This window comes from Astyanax mexicanus, chromosome 15, assembly GCF_023375975.1.
Source record: "Astyanax mexicanus isolate ESR-SI-001 chromosome 15, AstMex3_surface, whole genome shotgun sequence".
NCBI classification, from domain to species: Eukaryota; Metazoa; Chordata; class Actinopteri; order Characiformes; family Acestrorhamphidae; genus Astyanax; species Astyanax mexicanus.
In genome coordinates this window covers 43286500-43305000 of record NC_064422.1, presented here as the reverse complement: position 1 = coordinate 43305000, position 18501 = coordinate 43286500, and the positions used below count along the sequence as shown (strand labels likewise).

Sequence of the window (18501 nt, the reverse complement as noted above, 5' to 3'; positions counted from 1 at the left end):
CACTTGGGTTCTAAAACCTTCTGGGCTGGAGAGCTACTGCTCCCATCCCATTACAGTCTGTCTGTCTGTCTGTCTGTCTTTCTGTGTCTATCTATCTATCTATCTATCTGTCTGTCTGTCTGTCTGTGTTTATCTGTCTCTCTGTCTTTCTGTGTCTATCTATCTGTCTGTCTGTCTGTCTGTCTGTCTGTCTGAGTTTATCTGTCTCTCTGTCTTTCTGTGTTTATCTGTCTCCCTGTCTTTCTGTGTCTGTCTATCTATCTGTCTATCTATCTGTCTGCCTGTCTGTCTGTCTATATCTACCTGTCTTTCTGTCTGTTTTTCTTTTAATGTCTTGTGTGTCTGTCTGTCTGAGTATATGTGTGTATCTGTATATGTGTGTATATGTGTGTGTGTGTGTTCCTGATTGGACAGGGCTGGTGTGCTGGTTAGAGGTGTATGTGTGTATATGTGTGTGTGTATATACAGTAGGTGTGTATGTGTATACATACAGGGGTTGGATGATGAAACTGAAACACCTGGTTTTAGAGCACAGTAATGTATTGTGGTGACGGACAGTTCTGGTGGAAACAGGAGAGTTGAGGTGCACATTGAATTCTGCGTGATTTGATCAGCCGTGGTTTTATGTTTTTTGGATACAATCCGGGTTAGCACCCGAACATCCCTTTCAGACAGCTTCCTCTTACAGCGTCCACAGTTAATCCTGTTGGATGTGGTTGGTTCTTCTTGGTGGTATGCTGACATTACCCTGCTCCTCTGAGATCTTTCAGGGGGTGAATCAGTAAAGCCACCCTGCCAAATGTCTCTATGGATGGCCTGAAAAATGACTCTTTGCACTTTCTCTCCCACAACTGTCTAGTGAGTTTGCACTCCCACTCGCTCACTCTCTATGGTTGAGTTAGAGCTTAGATTGGGCCCCATTCACTGTCCTTTTAAGTCAGAGTAAATCTGTTCAGAATGATGTTAATCAACACTGCAACACTGAAGAAGCATAGACCCTTTTATTTAAGACAAATGTTTATTGAGAACCAATCTCCCCGTCTACTCTAATATAATTAACAATGTGTAAGAAAATTTACTTTCAGAACAAATACATTTTTTTAAACATATAGCCTATAGCAAAATGCACAAAAAAAACAACAACAACAAGGCTACGAGCTGCACAATCATTAAACCAAAATACACAGAAAAAAATGATGCGTAAAATTTACTTTAAAAAAGTTTCGCAACTTTCTGCATTTGCTTTTTTAAGTAAATTTAACTTCAGATAAATTTAAGTAACTTCAACTCGATTTCAAGACTTAAATGTTACATAGAGTAAATAAGTGAACTGAACTACAGTCAATCCTTTCTTTTAGTAAACTTTACTTAATTTCTTCATACAATATAATCCTAATTACAATTACTTAATTTATACAATATTACGCAAATAATTTATGATATATATAATATATTATAATTCCTGAAATTTAAATATTTTTAGTTAAAACACACATATTACACTGTCTCAACACATGGATGGCATGTAATACATTCTTTTTAGTATACTAGAAAAGTATTACATGCCGTCCTTGTGTTGAGACAGTGAGACTTTGTCTGTTTACAAAATAAATCTTTGAGATTATGAATGTGTGTTTTAAATAAAATTATATATAATCATATTGTATAAATGAAGTAATTGTAATTAGGTAATATTGTCTGCAGAAATGAAGTAAAGTTTACTAAAAGAAAGGATTGACTGAAGTTCAGTTCACTTATTTACACTGTGTAACTCTATTTAAGTCTTGAAACCGAGTTGAAGTTACTTATATTTATCTGAAATTAAATTTACTTAAAAAAAGCAAATGCAGAAAGTTGCGAAACTTTTTTAAAGTAAATTTTACGCGACATTTTTTTTCAGTGTAGACCAAGAACAATAACATAATTTACAATGGATTTCATCTACTCTAATATAATTCACAATGTTTAAGAATATAAAATACTTTTTGAACAAACTATTTTTTTCAAAATCTCGTGTCGGGTCGGGTTCGGGCAGAGAATCTAAGCTCTAGGGTGAATAATTCTCTCATTCAGCCCTCATCACTATCATTGTGATTATGGTCAGCACAGGCTTTTGTCTGTTAGCTGATTTATCTTTCCCTGCTAGTGTTGGGAGCATTACTGGTGATAGTGGAAGTTCAAACAAATGAAGATTGGGTGATTGGCTTTTCAAATTGGGGAGAAAATGTGATAAAACTAGAAAAATACAATTAGAAAACAATTCAACAACATATTTAAAGTACTTTTATAACAAAGAAGCAAATAGTTATGCAAAATCAGGACTCCTGTGCTTAGGGTCATTGTCTTGTTGCATGACCCACGTTCTTCTTTTTTGGTGCAGATACTGTAAGCTCATTTCCCTACATTTTGAGTGTGTGTTCAAAAGCAAACACACTCTGAAAGCATCTGGCTGAGCTGAGCAAAGCAGAGCAGCGGCCGTGGGGCGGAGAGAAGTAGGGGGAAGGGGTGGTCTCACTTTTCATCCAGCAGCAGAGCCTCCATACAGAGCAGCTTGAGTTTGAAACAGAGAGACTTTACTGAGCTCTGAGTTCAGTCTTTCTTTCCTCTAAAAACGGATCAGCTCTGTTGATCAGGAGTCCAAAACCGAAGAATCCTGAAGCTCTGAAGCTCTGAAGTTCTGCAGACGCCAGCAAAAACCAATACACACTGAGTTTGAGGAGCAGGAACGAAGTGGAGGGAAGAAAAGGAAGGAAAGGAAGAAAAGAAGCAGGAGGAGGAGTAGACGAGTGCAGTGGAAAAAAAAAGAGCTTTTTAGAGGAAACTTTTTAACAGAGCTCTAACTGGGCTACAGAGTGCAGAGCAGTAAGACAGGGAAGCAGACAGACAGACAGACGGACGGACGTGGCCGTGGCTGGATTTACTGAAGCTGGGCAGCTGTGGGCAGCACCACTGTTAGATGACTGTTAGTTTGCCCTCAGCATGCGGAGTGACCCGATCTTGTTCGCCTCGAGGGGTGAGTTCAGAACTTCTATCTGCATGACCTTCAGCTCAGCACATTTACCAACGTTACACTTTAACACTTATAGTTAGAGCTGGGCGATACAGCCCTTAAATAATATCACAATAATTACAGATATTTGTATGGTAATTCTATTTTTTGCGATGTGTATCAAATAAACTTCATTCAAATACTTGGTAAACTTGATTTTTCATGTCAAGCCTAGTCTTAGATCATATTTTACATTCAATGGAAAATCTCCATTCAAAGTGTTGTGCAGTTCAAGAGTAGGCTTTGAGTTGAGTTGAGTTGAGCTGGGTTGAGTTAGATTGCGTTGAGTTCATTTGGATTGAGTTGAGTTGGATTGAGTTAAATTGAGTGTAGTTCAAGAGTAGGCTTAATCCCTGTCTGCTGCTTTGTTGAGATGAGCTGAGCTGGGTTGAGTTTAGTTGGGTTGAGTTGAGTGTAGTTCAAGACTAGGCTTAATCCCAGTCTGCTGCATTGTTAAGATGAATTGAGCTGAGCTGAGCTGAGCTGAGCTGAGCTGGGTTGGGTTGGGTTGGATTGGGTTGAGTTGAGGTGGGTTGAGATAATTTGATTTGGGTTGAGTTAGGTTGGGTTGTGTTGAGATTAGCTGAGTTGAGTTGGGTTGAAATGAGCTGAGTTGGACTGAGTTGAGTTGGATTAAGTTAAATTGAGTGTAGTTCAAGAGTAGGCTTAATCCCTGTCTGCTGCTTCGTTGAGATGATTTGAGCTGGGTTGAGTTTAGTTGGGTGAGCTGGCCTGAGCTAAAATGAGCTTGTCTGAACTGTGATGTGCTGAGTTGAGTTGAGCTGGGTTGAGTTGAGATTGGTTGAGTTGAGTGTAGTTCAAGACTAGGCTTAATCCCAGTCTGCTGCAGTGTTAAGATGCATTGAGCTGAGCTAAAATGGGTTGGGTTGAGTTGAGTTGAGTTGAGTTGAGTTGAGTTGAGGTGGGTTGGGTTGGGATGATTTGATTTGGGTTGGGTTGAGTTAGGTTGGGTTGTTTTGACATAAGCTGAGTTGAGTTGGGTTGAGATGAGCTGAGTTGGGTTGAAATGAGCTGAGTTGGGTTTACTTGAGTTGGATTGAGTTAAATTGAGTGTAGTTCAAGATTAGGCTTAATCCCTGTCTGCTGCTTCGTTGAGATGAGTTGAGCTGGGTTGAGTTTAGTTGAGTTGACCTGGCCTGAGCTAAGATGAGCTGGTCTGCGCTGTGATGTGTTGAGCTGGGTTGAGATGGGTTGAGTTGAGCTGGGTTGAGATGGGTTGAGTTGAGCTGGGTTGAGATGGGTTGAGTTGAGCTGGGTTGAGATGGGTTGAGTTGAGCTGGGTTGAGCTGGGTTAAGTAGAGATGGGTTGTATTATGTTGAGTTAGGTTGGATTGAATTGGGTTGAGTTGGATTGGGTTGAGCTGAGCTGAGTTGAGATGGGTTGAGTTGGACTGTTTTTCGACAGCGACTGTATTACAATATGACTTTTCTAAGGCTTATGCTAAATCTAGCTTTACCCTTTAACTTTCCTTACCATCAGCAGCCGGAGTCTGAGAGAGAGAGCACAGTAGACCATGCTGTTTCTCTGTGTCCCCTCATCACTCCTATTGAGATGCTGGTCAGCACAGGTGTCTATTGGCTAATGCATAGACTCTGTATAGCTGGAGAGAGCATCGTCTCTCAAAAGTAAAACCACCACAGGTCGGGCGCCCCCTGCTGTTCGGTTTCAGAAAGCTGTGTAACCCCACCCATCCCCATAGGTTTCAATGGCAAAACAAACAACTTTCAATCACGTTTTTTTCTAATATTCTGTAATTCTACCTCCTTTATTTAATTGCAACAGCTAGTGTAACCTCTACTTATATTGTTAAATTTTATATCCCCACAGAATTCGTTTTTAAAAACGTTATTCAGCTCTATTCAAAAAAGGTGTGGTTATTGTAAAAGGGCTGGTTATGGGCGGGGCCAATAACAGACCGTCAGCTCCGCTCTGCTGCGCTCTGCAGTCTGTGACCTCGAGGCAGCCCTCAGGGGTGGGGTTATTTAAATGAGTAGGCTGTCTCTCCACAGTCTTTCTCCCTCCTCTGGTCTCTACTGTGCTCTACAGACTCGGGTATCAGGATCGCCAACATGGCGGAAGATTTTGGCTTCATTTTCATTGAATGAATGGGAACGGCGACACAACGTCCATCTTTTTTACAGTCTCTGGGCTGATGTATCAGAGCTGGGGACCCGGCGCTTTCCTCTGCTTTTCCTATTATAGAGGCAGTTCCAATCAGGATTTAGGCCTAATCTCTTTTAAATTGAGATTTTAAATTAAAAGATAATATAGTATACGTTTAAGTCCTTAAAACCCACGGGTACAGTGCAGAACCGGGACGGACTGTGCATGCTCTGGCCTGTAATAAACTTGGCCTACGTTAACTGGAAGCATAGTCTGCATATGGTTCTGATTTGGCTGAATGTTCTCCTCCAGAATGATCTCCAGAAACCTCCACACACTCATACTCACACTATATCACTACCATATCACTACCCTCCCTTAATGTCCACTCTAGTGAAAAAAAAGTAGATTAAGGTATACTAAGCATTCTTATACTATAGTGCACTAAAGTGTTCTTGTAGCCACTTTATTATTAATCAGTATATTTAACTGAGTTCTTGTACTTATTATACTTTAATTACAGTATAAAAACAGTACAAACTCTTACTTAAATTGTGCTAAGTGTACTTAACTGTACTAAAATGGAACTATTTTAAATATGAAATACTTAAGTAACATTAAACATTTAAACTACTTTATGTATGTGACCCCATATTTTAAATATGCTTACAGTAAAATTAATAATACATTTAATAAGTTAGAATATCTACTGTATCACTATCATATTATACTAGAAATATTATATTAGAAATGTACTGAGATGTAAGAATTGATGTTAAATATATAGAGATTAGATTACACATATGCTTCTTGTTCCTGTCTTTTGTGAGTAGCACACTTCCAGTATATTTGGTTGGGTATGAAAATATATTTTAATATATTGTACCACATTTTTTTAAATAAATAGAAATTTAATTTACTTTCTAAAAAAGTTACACGATACATTGTACTTTAAGTGAACTACTGTAACAGTTGTTTTTAACACAATTTGCTAAAAAAAAAAGTTCAAAAATATATTTGGAAATAAGTATTTTAGAAGTATACTGAATTATATTAAACTAAAAGTGTACTTCATAGTAGTCTTAAAAAAAAAGATAAAAGTAAACTAAAACTCATAAACTCATACACCACTAATACAACCGTTTTAACAATAACCATAAATCTAACACCTGTACCCGAATGTTCCCGTACTCACTCACACACACACACACACACACACACACACACACACACACACACACACACACACTTAGGACAGATACCTACCTTTACTATCTCTCTCTCTCTCTCTGTCTCTTTTCTCTCTACTTTCTATATCTATTACCACATAACATCAAACAAGAAAAAAAATGTATATATCTTCCTTTTCTATTTCTCCATTCTTTTTCTGTAAATATTCAGATCTATTTGTTGTTGTTTCCTAATATTTGTATCTTGTTTGCTATAATCTGTTTTTTTTTCTCCTTTTTCTCTTGTGGTTTAGAAATTGTTCAGTTATTATTATTGTTATTATTATTATTATTATTATTATTATTATTATTATTATTATTATTAATATTAATTCTTTTTTTTCTATGAATAATTTTTTTTCTTTTCTTTTTCCCCTTTTCTCCACTATCCCCCACTTCTTATTTTTTTTACTATATATATATATATATATATATATATATATATATATATATATATATATATATATATATATATATATGTTATTATTATTATTTTTTTCTATTATTATTATTATTATTATTATTTTTTTTTTTTTTTTTTTTCTATTATATATTTTTTTGTTTTCTTCTCACAATGCCCACAGTACCAAAAAAACTTTCTATAAACTCTAATAAACAAGAAAGTTAAATTGGTACTCCAAAGAGGGGGGGGGGTGGTGGCGGGCAAAAAAAAAAAAAGTAAGTACATAAATCTGTTATAGTATATTTACAGCATACTTTTTTATTTCTCAATATGTTTTAAGTACAATTAAGTATATATGTTTTTCACCAGGGCAGGTATGAAAAACATAACTGTGCGATGTGTTGAAGTGAATTTGTGTAGAAATGACTGAAAAGTTGTCTGTAATTCCCGCGTGTAGAGTTCCTGAGGAAGTGAGCAGCAGGGAGTTTGTGAGTTCACTCCATGAGTCACATTTTCTCTGGCGTTTCTCACTCTGTGCTCACAGAGCTTCAGTTCACTGGGACCTGTTTTATATATCAGACAGGAAATAGAAGAAATGAAGGCATGCGCTTTTGAGGAATTATCAAGGAACTAACAATTATCCTGTTTAATTGTCGGATTCAGTTTCTGAATCAGTTTCTCTGATTTTGCTATTTATAGGTTTATGTTTGAGTAAAATGAACATTGTTGTTTTATTCTATAAACTACAGACAACATTTCTCCCAAATTCCAAATATAAATATTGTCATTTAGAGCATTTATTTACAGAAAATTAGAAAGTTTTAAGAGTTCAGAAATCAATATTTGGTGGAATAATCACAGTTTTTTTCATGCATCTCGGCATCATGTTCTCCTCCATCAGTCTTACACACTGCTTTTGGATAACTTTGTGAGATTCCTGGTGCAAAAACTCTTGTGGTGCAGAAACTTGTGGTTTCTGAGGCTGGTAACTCTGATGAACTTATCCTGTACATCAGAGGAAACTCCTGCTCTTCCTTTCCTTAGGCGGTCCTGATGAGTGCCAGTTTCACCATTAAAATGTTTTTGATGGTCTTTGTTATGACTGCACTTGAGAATACCTTCAAAGTTCTTAAAGACATTTTTTTTGTTTACTTAGTTGAGTAGTTTTTGTCATGATGTATGGATTAGAATAGAGATTCTCAACTAGTTTCAGCCCAGGACACACATTTTCTGCAATCTGTACAGTGTTTACCGTGTTAAAACAAGCTACATGGGACAAACCGCTAGCTAATATCACCCTGGCTTACCAGAACACTCAGGGTTCCTCAGTATAGTGGCATTTACTAGCTCTAATCACGGCTAGAGATTAGCTGCTAATGCTAATGCTGCTGCACATTGCTTTAGTGTAAATTGTAAATAAATGGAAGCGCTTTACTCACACAAATAAACAGTCATTTAGGAGAAATCTGTGTAGATTAACATCCAGCACTCGTTTTACTTTAAAAGAAAATGTTACAGTTTTGTTTACTTAACTTAGCTTAGCTTTATAGATTTCGCCACCCTTGTTCCTTACTAGTGTCGCATCAAATTATAATCCTTATTAATTATAATTATTAAATACCTTTTAATCTGGTGCGCCTTATGTATGAAAATAGACCAGAAAATAGATGATCATTGATAGCACAATTTATAATGTAGTAATAGTGTACCTTATAGTGACAAAAATATGCACAGCTGTTAACTGAAAGCCTGAATTCCAGGTGATTCTACCTCATAAAGCTGACTGAAAAAATGCAGCAGAGATGTTCAAAACTGTCTGATCTAAACAGAGCAAACATTTCTTCATACACTCCTGTACGTAGAACAAAATTTCGTTGCATTGACTCGCAAAAAAAAAAACACAGAGAAAAATAAATAAATATAGCATGTAAGTAAAAAACAAAGATATATGGAAATTTAGCAGCATAAATATTAAGTATAGATATATCACATAGATACACAATGTACATCTGCAAAAATATACACACCTCTATGATAGAATCATAAATATCTATAAATATAAAGTGACTTGTGCAGTTAGAAAGTTTTAGGAGTATAACAGTCTAATAGCTTGGGGGAAAAAACTGTTACAGAACCTGGTGGTCCTGCACCGCATACTCCTGTATCTTTTTCCAGAAGCCAGCAGGGAAAACAGACCATAGTGAGGATGTGAGGGGTCACTGATGATGTTGTGCGCTCGGGATATGCAGCGTATTAATGCAAGGTCCTGGATGGGTTCTCTGTGTAGGTTGCCTTTAAATAGAGTGGTACCAGAAAAACATTAACCCCTCCCCCATCTATACACACACACACACACACACTTGATGAAAGTGAGCATTACCTACAGGCAGGACGCTGCTGATTGGTGGAGCTGCTCTGCTGGGCAGCTGCAGGGTGTCGCATAACCGGCTGGTGGGTGACGGGTCTGATACGACAGACCCTCATTGTGTGCAGGTCTGAGTCTGATACTGAGGGCAGGAGGGGTTATAGACTCACAGTAAACTGGTAAACAGTGCGTCTCTGTGTGTATAGCTGTGTTTTTACATTGGCAGACGACACGAGTCACGTGTGTCGCCCAAAACGTGTCTCTTGTGGGGGTTTGAGGTTGCTCGTATTGGCACATGTTGCACGTTACACTTAATTTCCCTCCAAATTCTCATTATAAATGTACAAATACAGCTCTGGAAAAAAAAAATGAAGAGAGCACTTCAGTTTCTGAATCAGTTTCTCTGATTTTGCTATTTATAGGTTTATGTTTGAGTAAAATGAACATTGCTGTTTTATTCTATAAACTACAGACAACATCTCTCCCAAATTCCTAATAAAAATATTCTCATTTAGAGCATTTATTTACAGAAAATGAGAAATGACTGAAATAACAAATAAAGATGCAGAGCTTTCAGATTCAAGTTTATATTCATAAAATTTTAAGAGTTCAGAAATCAATATTTGGCGGAATAACCCTGTTTTTTAATCACAGTTTTTTTCATGCATCTTGGCATCATGTTCTCCTTCTCCACCAGTCTTACACACTGCTTTTGGATAACTTTATGCCACCACTCCTGGTGTTTGTGGCTTGTGATTATCCATCTTCCTCTTGATTATATTCTAGAGACTATCACTATTGATGCCCCAACACCAAGAGGGTGAAGACTAGCACACGCCTCCTCCGATACATGTGCTGCTGATGCAGCATTGGCGAGTAGTGGTTCTGATACATCAGCTCACAGACGCAGCCTTGTGCTGATCCACATCACCCTAGGAGTGATGAGGGGAAAGTGTGCCATCTACTGTACCCACCCAGAGAGAGAGAACAAGAACAATTGTGCTCTCTCAGGGCTCCAGCAGCTGATGGCAAGCTGCATGAACGGGATTTGAACTCGCGATATCCCGATCATAGTGGCGGGTCAGTGTTTTTTAAGCACTGATAATATCCTTGATATTGTTATTGTTGATATGATAAAATATCGATATATTGTCCAGCTCTACTGTGTATACTGCTGCATTGCTGCATGGACAGATGGATGGATAGATGGATGGATGGACAGATGGGTGGATAGATGGATTGATGGATGGATGGATTGGTGGATGGATGGATAGATGGATGGATAGATGGGTGGATGGATGGATGGATTAATGGATGGATGGAAAGATAGATGGATTGATGGATGGATGGATGGATGGATGGATAGATGGATGGATAGATGGGTGGATGGATGGATTGATGGATGGATGGATGGATAGATGGATTGATGGATGGACAGATAGATGGATGGATGGATGGATTGGTGGATGAATAGATGGATGGATGGAAAGATAGATGGATTGATGGATGGATGGATGGATAGATGGATGGATAGATGGGTGGATAGATGGATTGATGGATAGATGGATGGATGGATAGATGGATGGATAGATGGATGGATAGATGGGTGGATGGATGGATTGATGGATGGATAGATGGATTGATGGATGGACAGATAGATGGATGGATGGATGGATTGGTGGATGAATAGATGGATGGATGGATAGATGGATGGATGGATGGATTGATCGATGAATAGATATATGGATGCATGGATGTATGGATGGATAGATGGATGGATGAATGAACGGATAGATGGTTGATGTTGCATGTGGATCTGTTCCTGTGCTGGTTTGCCTGTATGTTGGGCATTAATGGTGGTTTGGTGGGTGGATAGATGGATGGATGGAAAGATGGATGGATGGATGGATTGATCGATGGTTATATGGATATATGGATGCATGGGTGTATGGATGGATGGATAGATGAATGAATGGATAGTGGATGGATGAATGAATGGATGGATTGCTAATGTTGCGTGTGGATCTGTTCCTGTGCTGGTTTGCCCGTATGTTGGGTATTAATGGTGGTCTGGTGGATGGATGCATGGATGCATGGATGGATGGATGGATGGATGAATGTATGAATGGATGGATGGATGGATAGATGGATAGATGTATGGATGGATTGATGGATAGATAGATGGATAGATATATGGATGGATGTATGGATGGATGTATGGATGGATGTATGGATGGATAGATGAATGAACGAATGGATGGGTGAATGAACGGATGGTTGGCTAAATGTTGCGTGTGGATCTGTTCCTGTGCCGTATGTTGGGTATTAATGGTGGTTAATGTGTTTATTGGTATTTATTAGCGGTTCGCTCGGTGTTGTCAGTTGGCACTCTATTAGTCTGTGTGATGTGGGCGCGGCTCCTTTAACCCATTTGGCTTTATTTTAGGGGCTCCCCTTTCTGACAGACTTTCCTCAGTGATGGCTTTTTAAAAGCTTTCGTATGCCAGAAAAGCCCCCCAGTACCCCTCCAACCCCCAACACCCCCAAACCCAGCCTCCTCCCTCTCTTACTGTTGCTGTCTGGACCAAAAATAAGAGAAAAGGAAAGGAAAACAGATCTTGTTTGACTTTGCTTTGCTTCTTTTTCTCTCTCTTGTTCTCTTGTCAGGATTTTGGCTGCTTCTCACATCTTTCATGTCGTTCTTTCTCTTTCTCTTTCTCTCGCTCTTTTTTTCCTTCTTTCTTTGCTCTCAGTCCTTCCCTCTTACTTATTGTCCTCCACTCTAGTAAACACTCCTACCTACAGCTGTTCTATATTCTACATAAAGTAAAGTCAAAGACAAGGTTATATTAGTTTTTATTTTTTTATAGTTTTATTATAGTTTAAATTTTATTTAGTTTTCACATTTTCTCCTCCAATTCATTATGTTTTAATTCATTTTTGGAGTGGGTTTGCTAGTTTTTATTCGTTTTTTTTTATTTTTTTTATTAGTGCTTAATTTTAGTCAGTTTTATTAATTCTAGTATTAGTTTTAGTTTTTTTATACTTTGGGTTATTTGTGAGGTACAGGATTCAAACAAGTGTTATGTAATAAAACTCAACAAAATAAACGAGGGCGGCACGATATTGAAAAACTGTTTACATTGCAAATGTTCTTTTTTTGATGATATATATGGCGATATTAAACAATGCAAGGCATCACCATGACATCATAAACCCTGCCCCCCACCTGCGTGCTGCAAAACAACAGTAATCGGCCCTTTAATCAGGCGTTTAAATGTCTTTTTAAAAGGTAAATAAGAGCGTTTTTCTGTTTTTCTGGGATTAAAAGCGTGAATTCAGCTGCAACTGGAAATATCTGCACTGCTAAACTGTGCTGGACTGAGGAGCACAGCTTTCCACACGTGCTCACGTTTACAAGCACGTGCCCAACCATGTGGATGGAGGCCATACTGCGGTTACCTCCCCCTCTCACTTCTCAGGCAGCAGCAGGCTGTCACTCACACAGACACAGAGACAGCGCTGTGTATCTACTTCTTGTATCAAGAATCAAAATGTTGCAACATGACTTTTGACGTTTGATTTAATTGCCTTAGGTGACATCTTGCTTAGGTGACTATTGCGTATGTCCTGTTTAGTACCAGAACTGTTTTTATTACATGCAATGAGACAGAAACTTTAAGAAGGTTAATCATCCTTTGCGTTTAGACTTTTTTCCACACAAGAAGCCAGAAAAAAACAATGGAAATGTAATAGAACTATTGTCTTATGTTAGTTTCATATAATAAATTCTATTGTATCTAGGTCGTATGCTGTCAGGACTGTAAGATTTGCTATGAAAGAACGTTTGTCAGCTTTTAATAAACATCAGACACTGTTTATGGAACCGGGCCGGAGTTCTGAATCCGAGGAGCTGAGAACCGGATGCAGTATTGGCAGCGTGAGACCGGCTTTTAGCCGTTTTGCCGGGAAGGGAACTGGGTTTGTGAGTCTGGGCTGTGGCTTGGACAATTAGCCTGCTTTGCTGCCTGGCATCGTCATAGTTACCCCATATACCACCAAACACCAGTACATACCAGTGCAGTGACACCACTAAACCAGTCACTTCTTCTCTACTTCACAAAACCTGGGTCCAGAAAAACTCTCAGCGAAAACCGCTGCTTAAATAAAATCTCTAAAATGTATTTTTGTCTTAAAATTACATTGTGATGCTCATTGCTATCTCACACCCCGCCAACAGTCTATTTTCACACCTTCCACCTGCCTCGTTTAGATAGCAACAGTGATTTTTGAATATATCTACACTGATAGGCGTGGTGGTCTGGAAATGAGGTGTGTTCAGGTACATTTTTGGTGTATTGCTATCTTGGCTACAGAAACACTTGCTGTTTCTATTTTACTCGGATAAAGAAACTCATACAGCGAGGAACAGCAGCAGGAGCTCCTCAGATAAAGTGCTGTTCTCATTTTCCTCCATGAGCATTTGACTCCAAAGAGCTGAGCTTGTTATGCTAACTGGCTAGCGTTAGCTAGCAATCTGTACCAGTATGCTTTTTTGTTGGTGCTGTTCTACACAGCGCTTTATAACGCTTCTAGCATTATGGCGAAATGTGAAAAATGCATACTGTAGGGCAGAAATCGGCAATAGGTGGCCCACAGGCCAGATGTGGCCCATAAGCATGAAACTTCTGGCCCGCGAGGTTGTTTGAACTAGAATAATCGATAATGAAAAAATAAATAAATAAAATAAAATGCTTCTCTGGTGAGCTTCTGTTTATATTTCTCCCCTGTCTTTATCTCTGTTGCGCTCGGCGTGACTTTAGTTTCCACCCGTTCTCGTTTTTCCTCCTGTTCTTGGGCTCCCTATCTCCTTATAAGGGCGTTTTCTTGCTGGCCGCGTCCCAATTCACTAGACGACACAGGTTCGATCCTGCGTGAGGAGTGGTGTGTTTATTTACTGTATTTATTTTATTCCTTTCTTCTTGGGTTTATCTGCTTTGAGATCAACTGTTCTGCAATTGGGTTCAACAACCCTCTGGGCTGGAGAGCTACTAGTCTGTATACTGTATTTCCAGCACCTGTACTGTATAGGTTTATGTAAACTGTTTTTCAGGCAGATAGTTGCATGTATCCAGATGTTGGTGTGGAATAAGTGTGTGTGTGTGTGTGTGTGTGTGTGTGTGAAATACACCTCAGTGAGTGAGTGAGACAGCTAAATGACACAGTAAAAGTAAAGAGTATAAATACCCAGCAGATGCTCCATTCCTCCGCTAATGATGGACTACAGTAAATCTCCAGATGTGTGGAGAGATACATCAAACAGACCGCTGATCATCAATGAGAGGGTATATTCCAATAGCTGTGCATCTGTGTGTGTGTGTGTGTGTGTGTGTGTGTGTGTGTGTGTGTGAAATTACAGAGCACTAATCTGTAGGCCGCTGTGAGTTGAGGGCTCGGGGTGAGTTGGAGGGGGGGGGCAGTGGTTTGGGAATGCTCCTACTGGGGTAACTGGGAGACTTCATGGTGCCTTTATAACAACCCCACTCTCAACCACTATCCCTCTCTCCATCTCTCTCTCTCTCTCTTTCTCTCTTTCTCACTCGTTCTTTCTTTCAGTGAAAGCATGTAAAATAAATTGAACTACACTAGTGTAGTCCAATGTACCTTTGTCATATTTTAGTGATCTATAGACAAGCTGTCAACCGTGCACAGTGCAGCTTGATTTAGGGGGCGTGTCAGTGTGTCTTTGCTATCGTAACGACAGGAAAAGTACACCTTGCACAACTCAAAACCCTCAAAAAACATGTACTAATTCTCTTAGCTAATCATGGGTGTGGTTAATTTTGGCCGTAACTTCAAATAAACCAATCAGTGTGTCACTTGCTCATCATTCCCTTTAAGAGCCAGGTGAGCTCTGACTTTGGCGGATTGCTATTTTAACAGCGCAGCTACGTGGATGCTTCCAGTGCTTCTCAGCAGAGAAAATGACCACACTGTGAATTTACAAGAACAGTAATGTTATTTTTATCATTGAAGTATATTTTTGATGTAGTAACAATAAATCAAAACTGTATAAAATGTGGAGAATGTTCATTTTATTCCTCTATATGCGTAAAGATGTGTTTCTTCAGAGTAAATCTTGTGTAAAAGTGTATAATTACATTGTGTTACTCTCAAACACTCATTACCCTTAGAAGCATTAAAAATATGTTCCAATTAGGTAAAGAATTTTCTTATATACTTTATGAAAATACACTTTAAATGTACTTTAAATCTCGGTATTTCCATAAAATGCCTTTTAAGCAATATGCTTTAAATTATGAAATATAAATGATAGAAAATATATATAGTGGCATTAAATACTGCTTAAAGTGTATTTGTTTTCCCAGAAGCATTAGGGTGCACACAATATGTGCATCAATATGCAAAATTATACATTTACAATATAATTTAAGTGTATTAAAAAAGTGGTTTAAAAAACACAGACTTGAATCTACCCAACTTTAAACAAACAGACTACTGTCCAATACACTCCCCTCTGAATGGTGAAAGAGCTAGCGTTTAGCAGCTAATGCAAATGCTGTTCCAGCAGTGCTAGCCCAGGTTAGCAGCAGGCTACAGGCAAATAATACTCACCTCTGAACGGTGAAAGAGCTAGTGCTTAGCACTGTTAGCGGCTAATGCTAATACTGCTCCAGTCTTAATGCTGGAGAAACTTTACTGAAACTCCTGTATAACTCTGTACTTCAGCAGAGTGGCTTTTACTGCTCCTTAATACCTGACTGGTAGAATTCATACATAAGGAGCACTGACGATTTTTGGGAAAATTAAATTATTTTAAGTGCATCTTATAGTGCAGAACATACAGTATGTACTTTAAAAGCACTTTTCGTTTACAAGTGTATCACTGTGTGGCTCCATTCATTACTGACTATAGTAGATTTAATTGTTTTACAGTTATCTTCCTCCCGTGTACCATCAAATCCATAACCTCTGGCACCCAGTAGCATTCCTGAGAGTAGCTGGTGTCTGAGTTCTGTTGTCTGAGTAAATTCTGGGGTTCTGGTCTCCGTCAGACCCGTCGCTCTGTCAACATTAGCCGTGTGCTAAAGCTCTGTCATCAGACTTCAAAGAGAAAACACAACCCAAACAGAAGGAGCCCTTAAAGCGATAGAGACACGCTAACATAACACTCGGGTTGCCAACTTCCTGAAAATGAAATAAGGGATGGAGGGTGGGGGTATAGGAATAAACGTGTAACATAATATAATTTTATATTTTTGTTTGTACTGTAAAAACAAAAAAAGCTCATTCTGTATACACAGTCATATGAAAAAGTTTGGGCACCCCTATTAATCTTAATCATTTTTAGTTCTAAATATTTGGGCGTTTGAAACAGCCATTTCAGTTTGATATATCTAATAACTGATGGACACAGTAATATTTCAGGATTGAAATGAGGTTTATTGTACTAACAGAAAATGTGCAATATGCATTAAACCAAAATTGGACCGGTGCAAAAGTATGGGCACCCTTATCATTGTATTGATTTGAATACTCCTAACTACTTTTTACTGACTTACTGAAGCACTAAATTGGTTTGGTAACCTCATTGAGCTTTGAACTTCATAGCCAGGTGTATCCAATCATGAGAAAAGGTATTTAAGGTGGCCAATAGCAAGTTGTTCTCCTATTTGAATCTCCTCTGAAGAGTGGCATCATGGGCTCATCAAAACAACTCTCAAATGATCTAAAAACAAAGATTGTTCAACATAGTTGTTCAGGGGAAGGATACAAAAAGTTGTCTCAGAGATTTAACCTGTCAGTTTCCACTGTGAGGAACATAGTAAGGAAATGGAAGAGCACAGGGACAGTTCTTGTTAAGCCCAGAAGTGGCAGGCCAAGAAAAATATCAGAAAGGCAGAGAAGAAGCATGGTGAGAACAGTCAAGGACAATCCACAGACCACCTCCAAAGAGCTGCAGCATCATCTTGCTGCAGATGGCGTCACTGTGCATCGGTCAACAATACAGCGCACTTTGCACGAGGAGAAGCTGTATAGGAGAGTGATGCGAAAGAAGCCATTTCTGCAACACGCCACAAACAGAGTCGCCTGAGGTGTGCTTTTGTAGTAGGTTTAATGCATTTTGCACATTTTCTGTTAGTGCAATAAACCTCATTTCAATCCTGAAATATTACTGTGTCCATCAGTTATTAGATATATCAAACTGAAATGGCTGTTTCAAACACCCAAATATTTACAACTAAAAATTATTAAGATTAATAGGGGTGCCCAAACTTTTTCATATGACTGTATTCTGTATAATCTGTATATAATATATAAGTATATATTTATGGTACTGAAAGCTGTTTTTCATTGGCATTCAAGGGTGTTTCTTTTAACAGTGCAAAACAGCATACATTTGCAATATAACCACCTATTCTAAAAGAATTATGGCAACACAGGTAGAATGCAAATAAAATGTTCTCTACAACTAAACTACTCGAAAATATCATGTATGTATTATTTGTGAATTATTTGTATGCAATTATCATAGTCTCTGTATTATCCAATCTCGAAACATAACACAGTATGCTGAATTAGTTGAAAAAAAAAATGTGTTAAATTATTAGTATTAAATTAATTTGAAAAACAAGTATATATGTTTTGTTCCGAAATAATAGGTTGTTCATAATAGAAATAATGTTAATGTTTTCATTTATTTCCTACATAGTAAATGAATGGTAAAGTGATCCAGACTATGAAGGAACACATCAGGAATCATGTAGTATCTTAAAAGTGTTAAACAAACCAAAATACTCTGTGAAGAAACATTTAGATGCTCTTATCTGGGGAGATGTTTGTTAACTTGTGGTTTCTGATGCTGGTAACTCTGATAAACTCATCCTGTACAACAGAGGAAACTCTTACTCTTTCTCTCTTTCCTGGGGTGGTCCTGATGAGAGCCAGTTTCAGCATTATAGTGTTACTGATGGTCTTTGAAATTCTTCTTTTTGGGTTGACTGACTGTGGACTCGGAACTACTCAGCATACTTAGTGACTGCATTTCCCAGCATGCACTCACACAGGACTTCCCTCACTCAGCTGTGACTCATGTGACACTACAGTGTTCCTGCTCCCCCAGCTACTGATTGTTTCAACCTGGCCTTTTTAGTATAAATACCCTTCAGTTTGCTCAGTTCCCTGCTGAATATTGAATATAGCTTTCTAGCTCTTTTACAATGCCTACAATGTTTCCTTAGTTTTTTCCCTTTGTTACCGACTTGCTTTTGTTTTACAGACTCTAGCTTTTTGCCTTGCACTCTCTAT

General features: G+C 38.3%; 2 protein-coding genes across 4 annotated transcripts in view; one reads left to right on the top strand and one right to left on the bottom strand.

Moving 5' to 3' along the window:
* mkxa (mohawk homeobox a) overlaps positions 1–18501 on the bottom strand; it is a 343537-nt gene that overhangs the window by 113337 nt on the left and 211699 nt on the right. The window lies entirely within an intron of this gene.
* The window catches only part of afap1 (actin filament associated protein 1), a 123019-nt gene that overhangs the window by 25160 nt on the left and 79358 nt on the right, over positions 1–18501 (top strand). Inside the window, exon 1 of one of the 3 annotated variants that reach the window (XM_022670294.2) lies at positions 2528–3013. The exons of 1 other annotated variant lie outside the window; for it this stretch is intronic. In XM_022670294.2, coding sequence (XP_022526015.2) covers positions 2980–3013 — 34 coding nt within the window. In that variant the 5' untranslated portion in view covers positions 2528–2979. Of the gene's footprint in view, positions 1–2527; positions 3014–18501 lie in introns of those variants that run through there. One more of the 3 variants, XM_022670296.2, reaches the window with a different exon arrangement.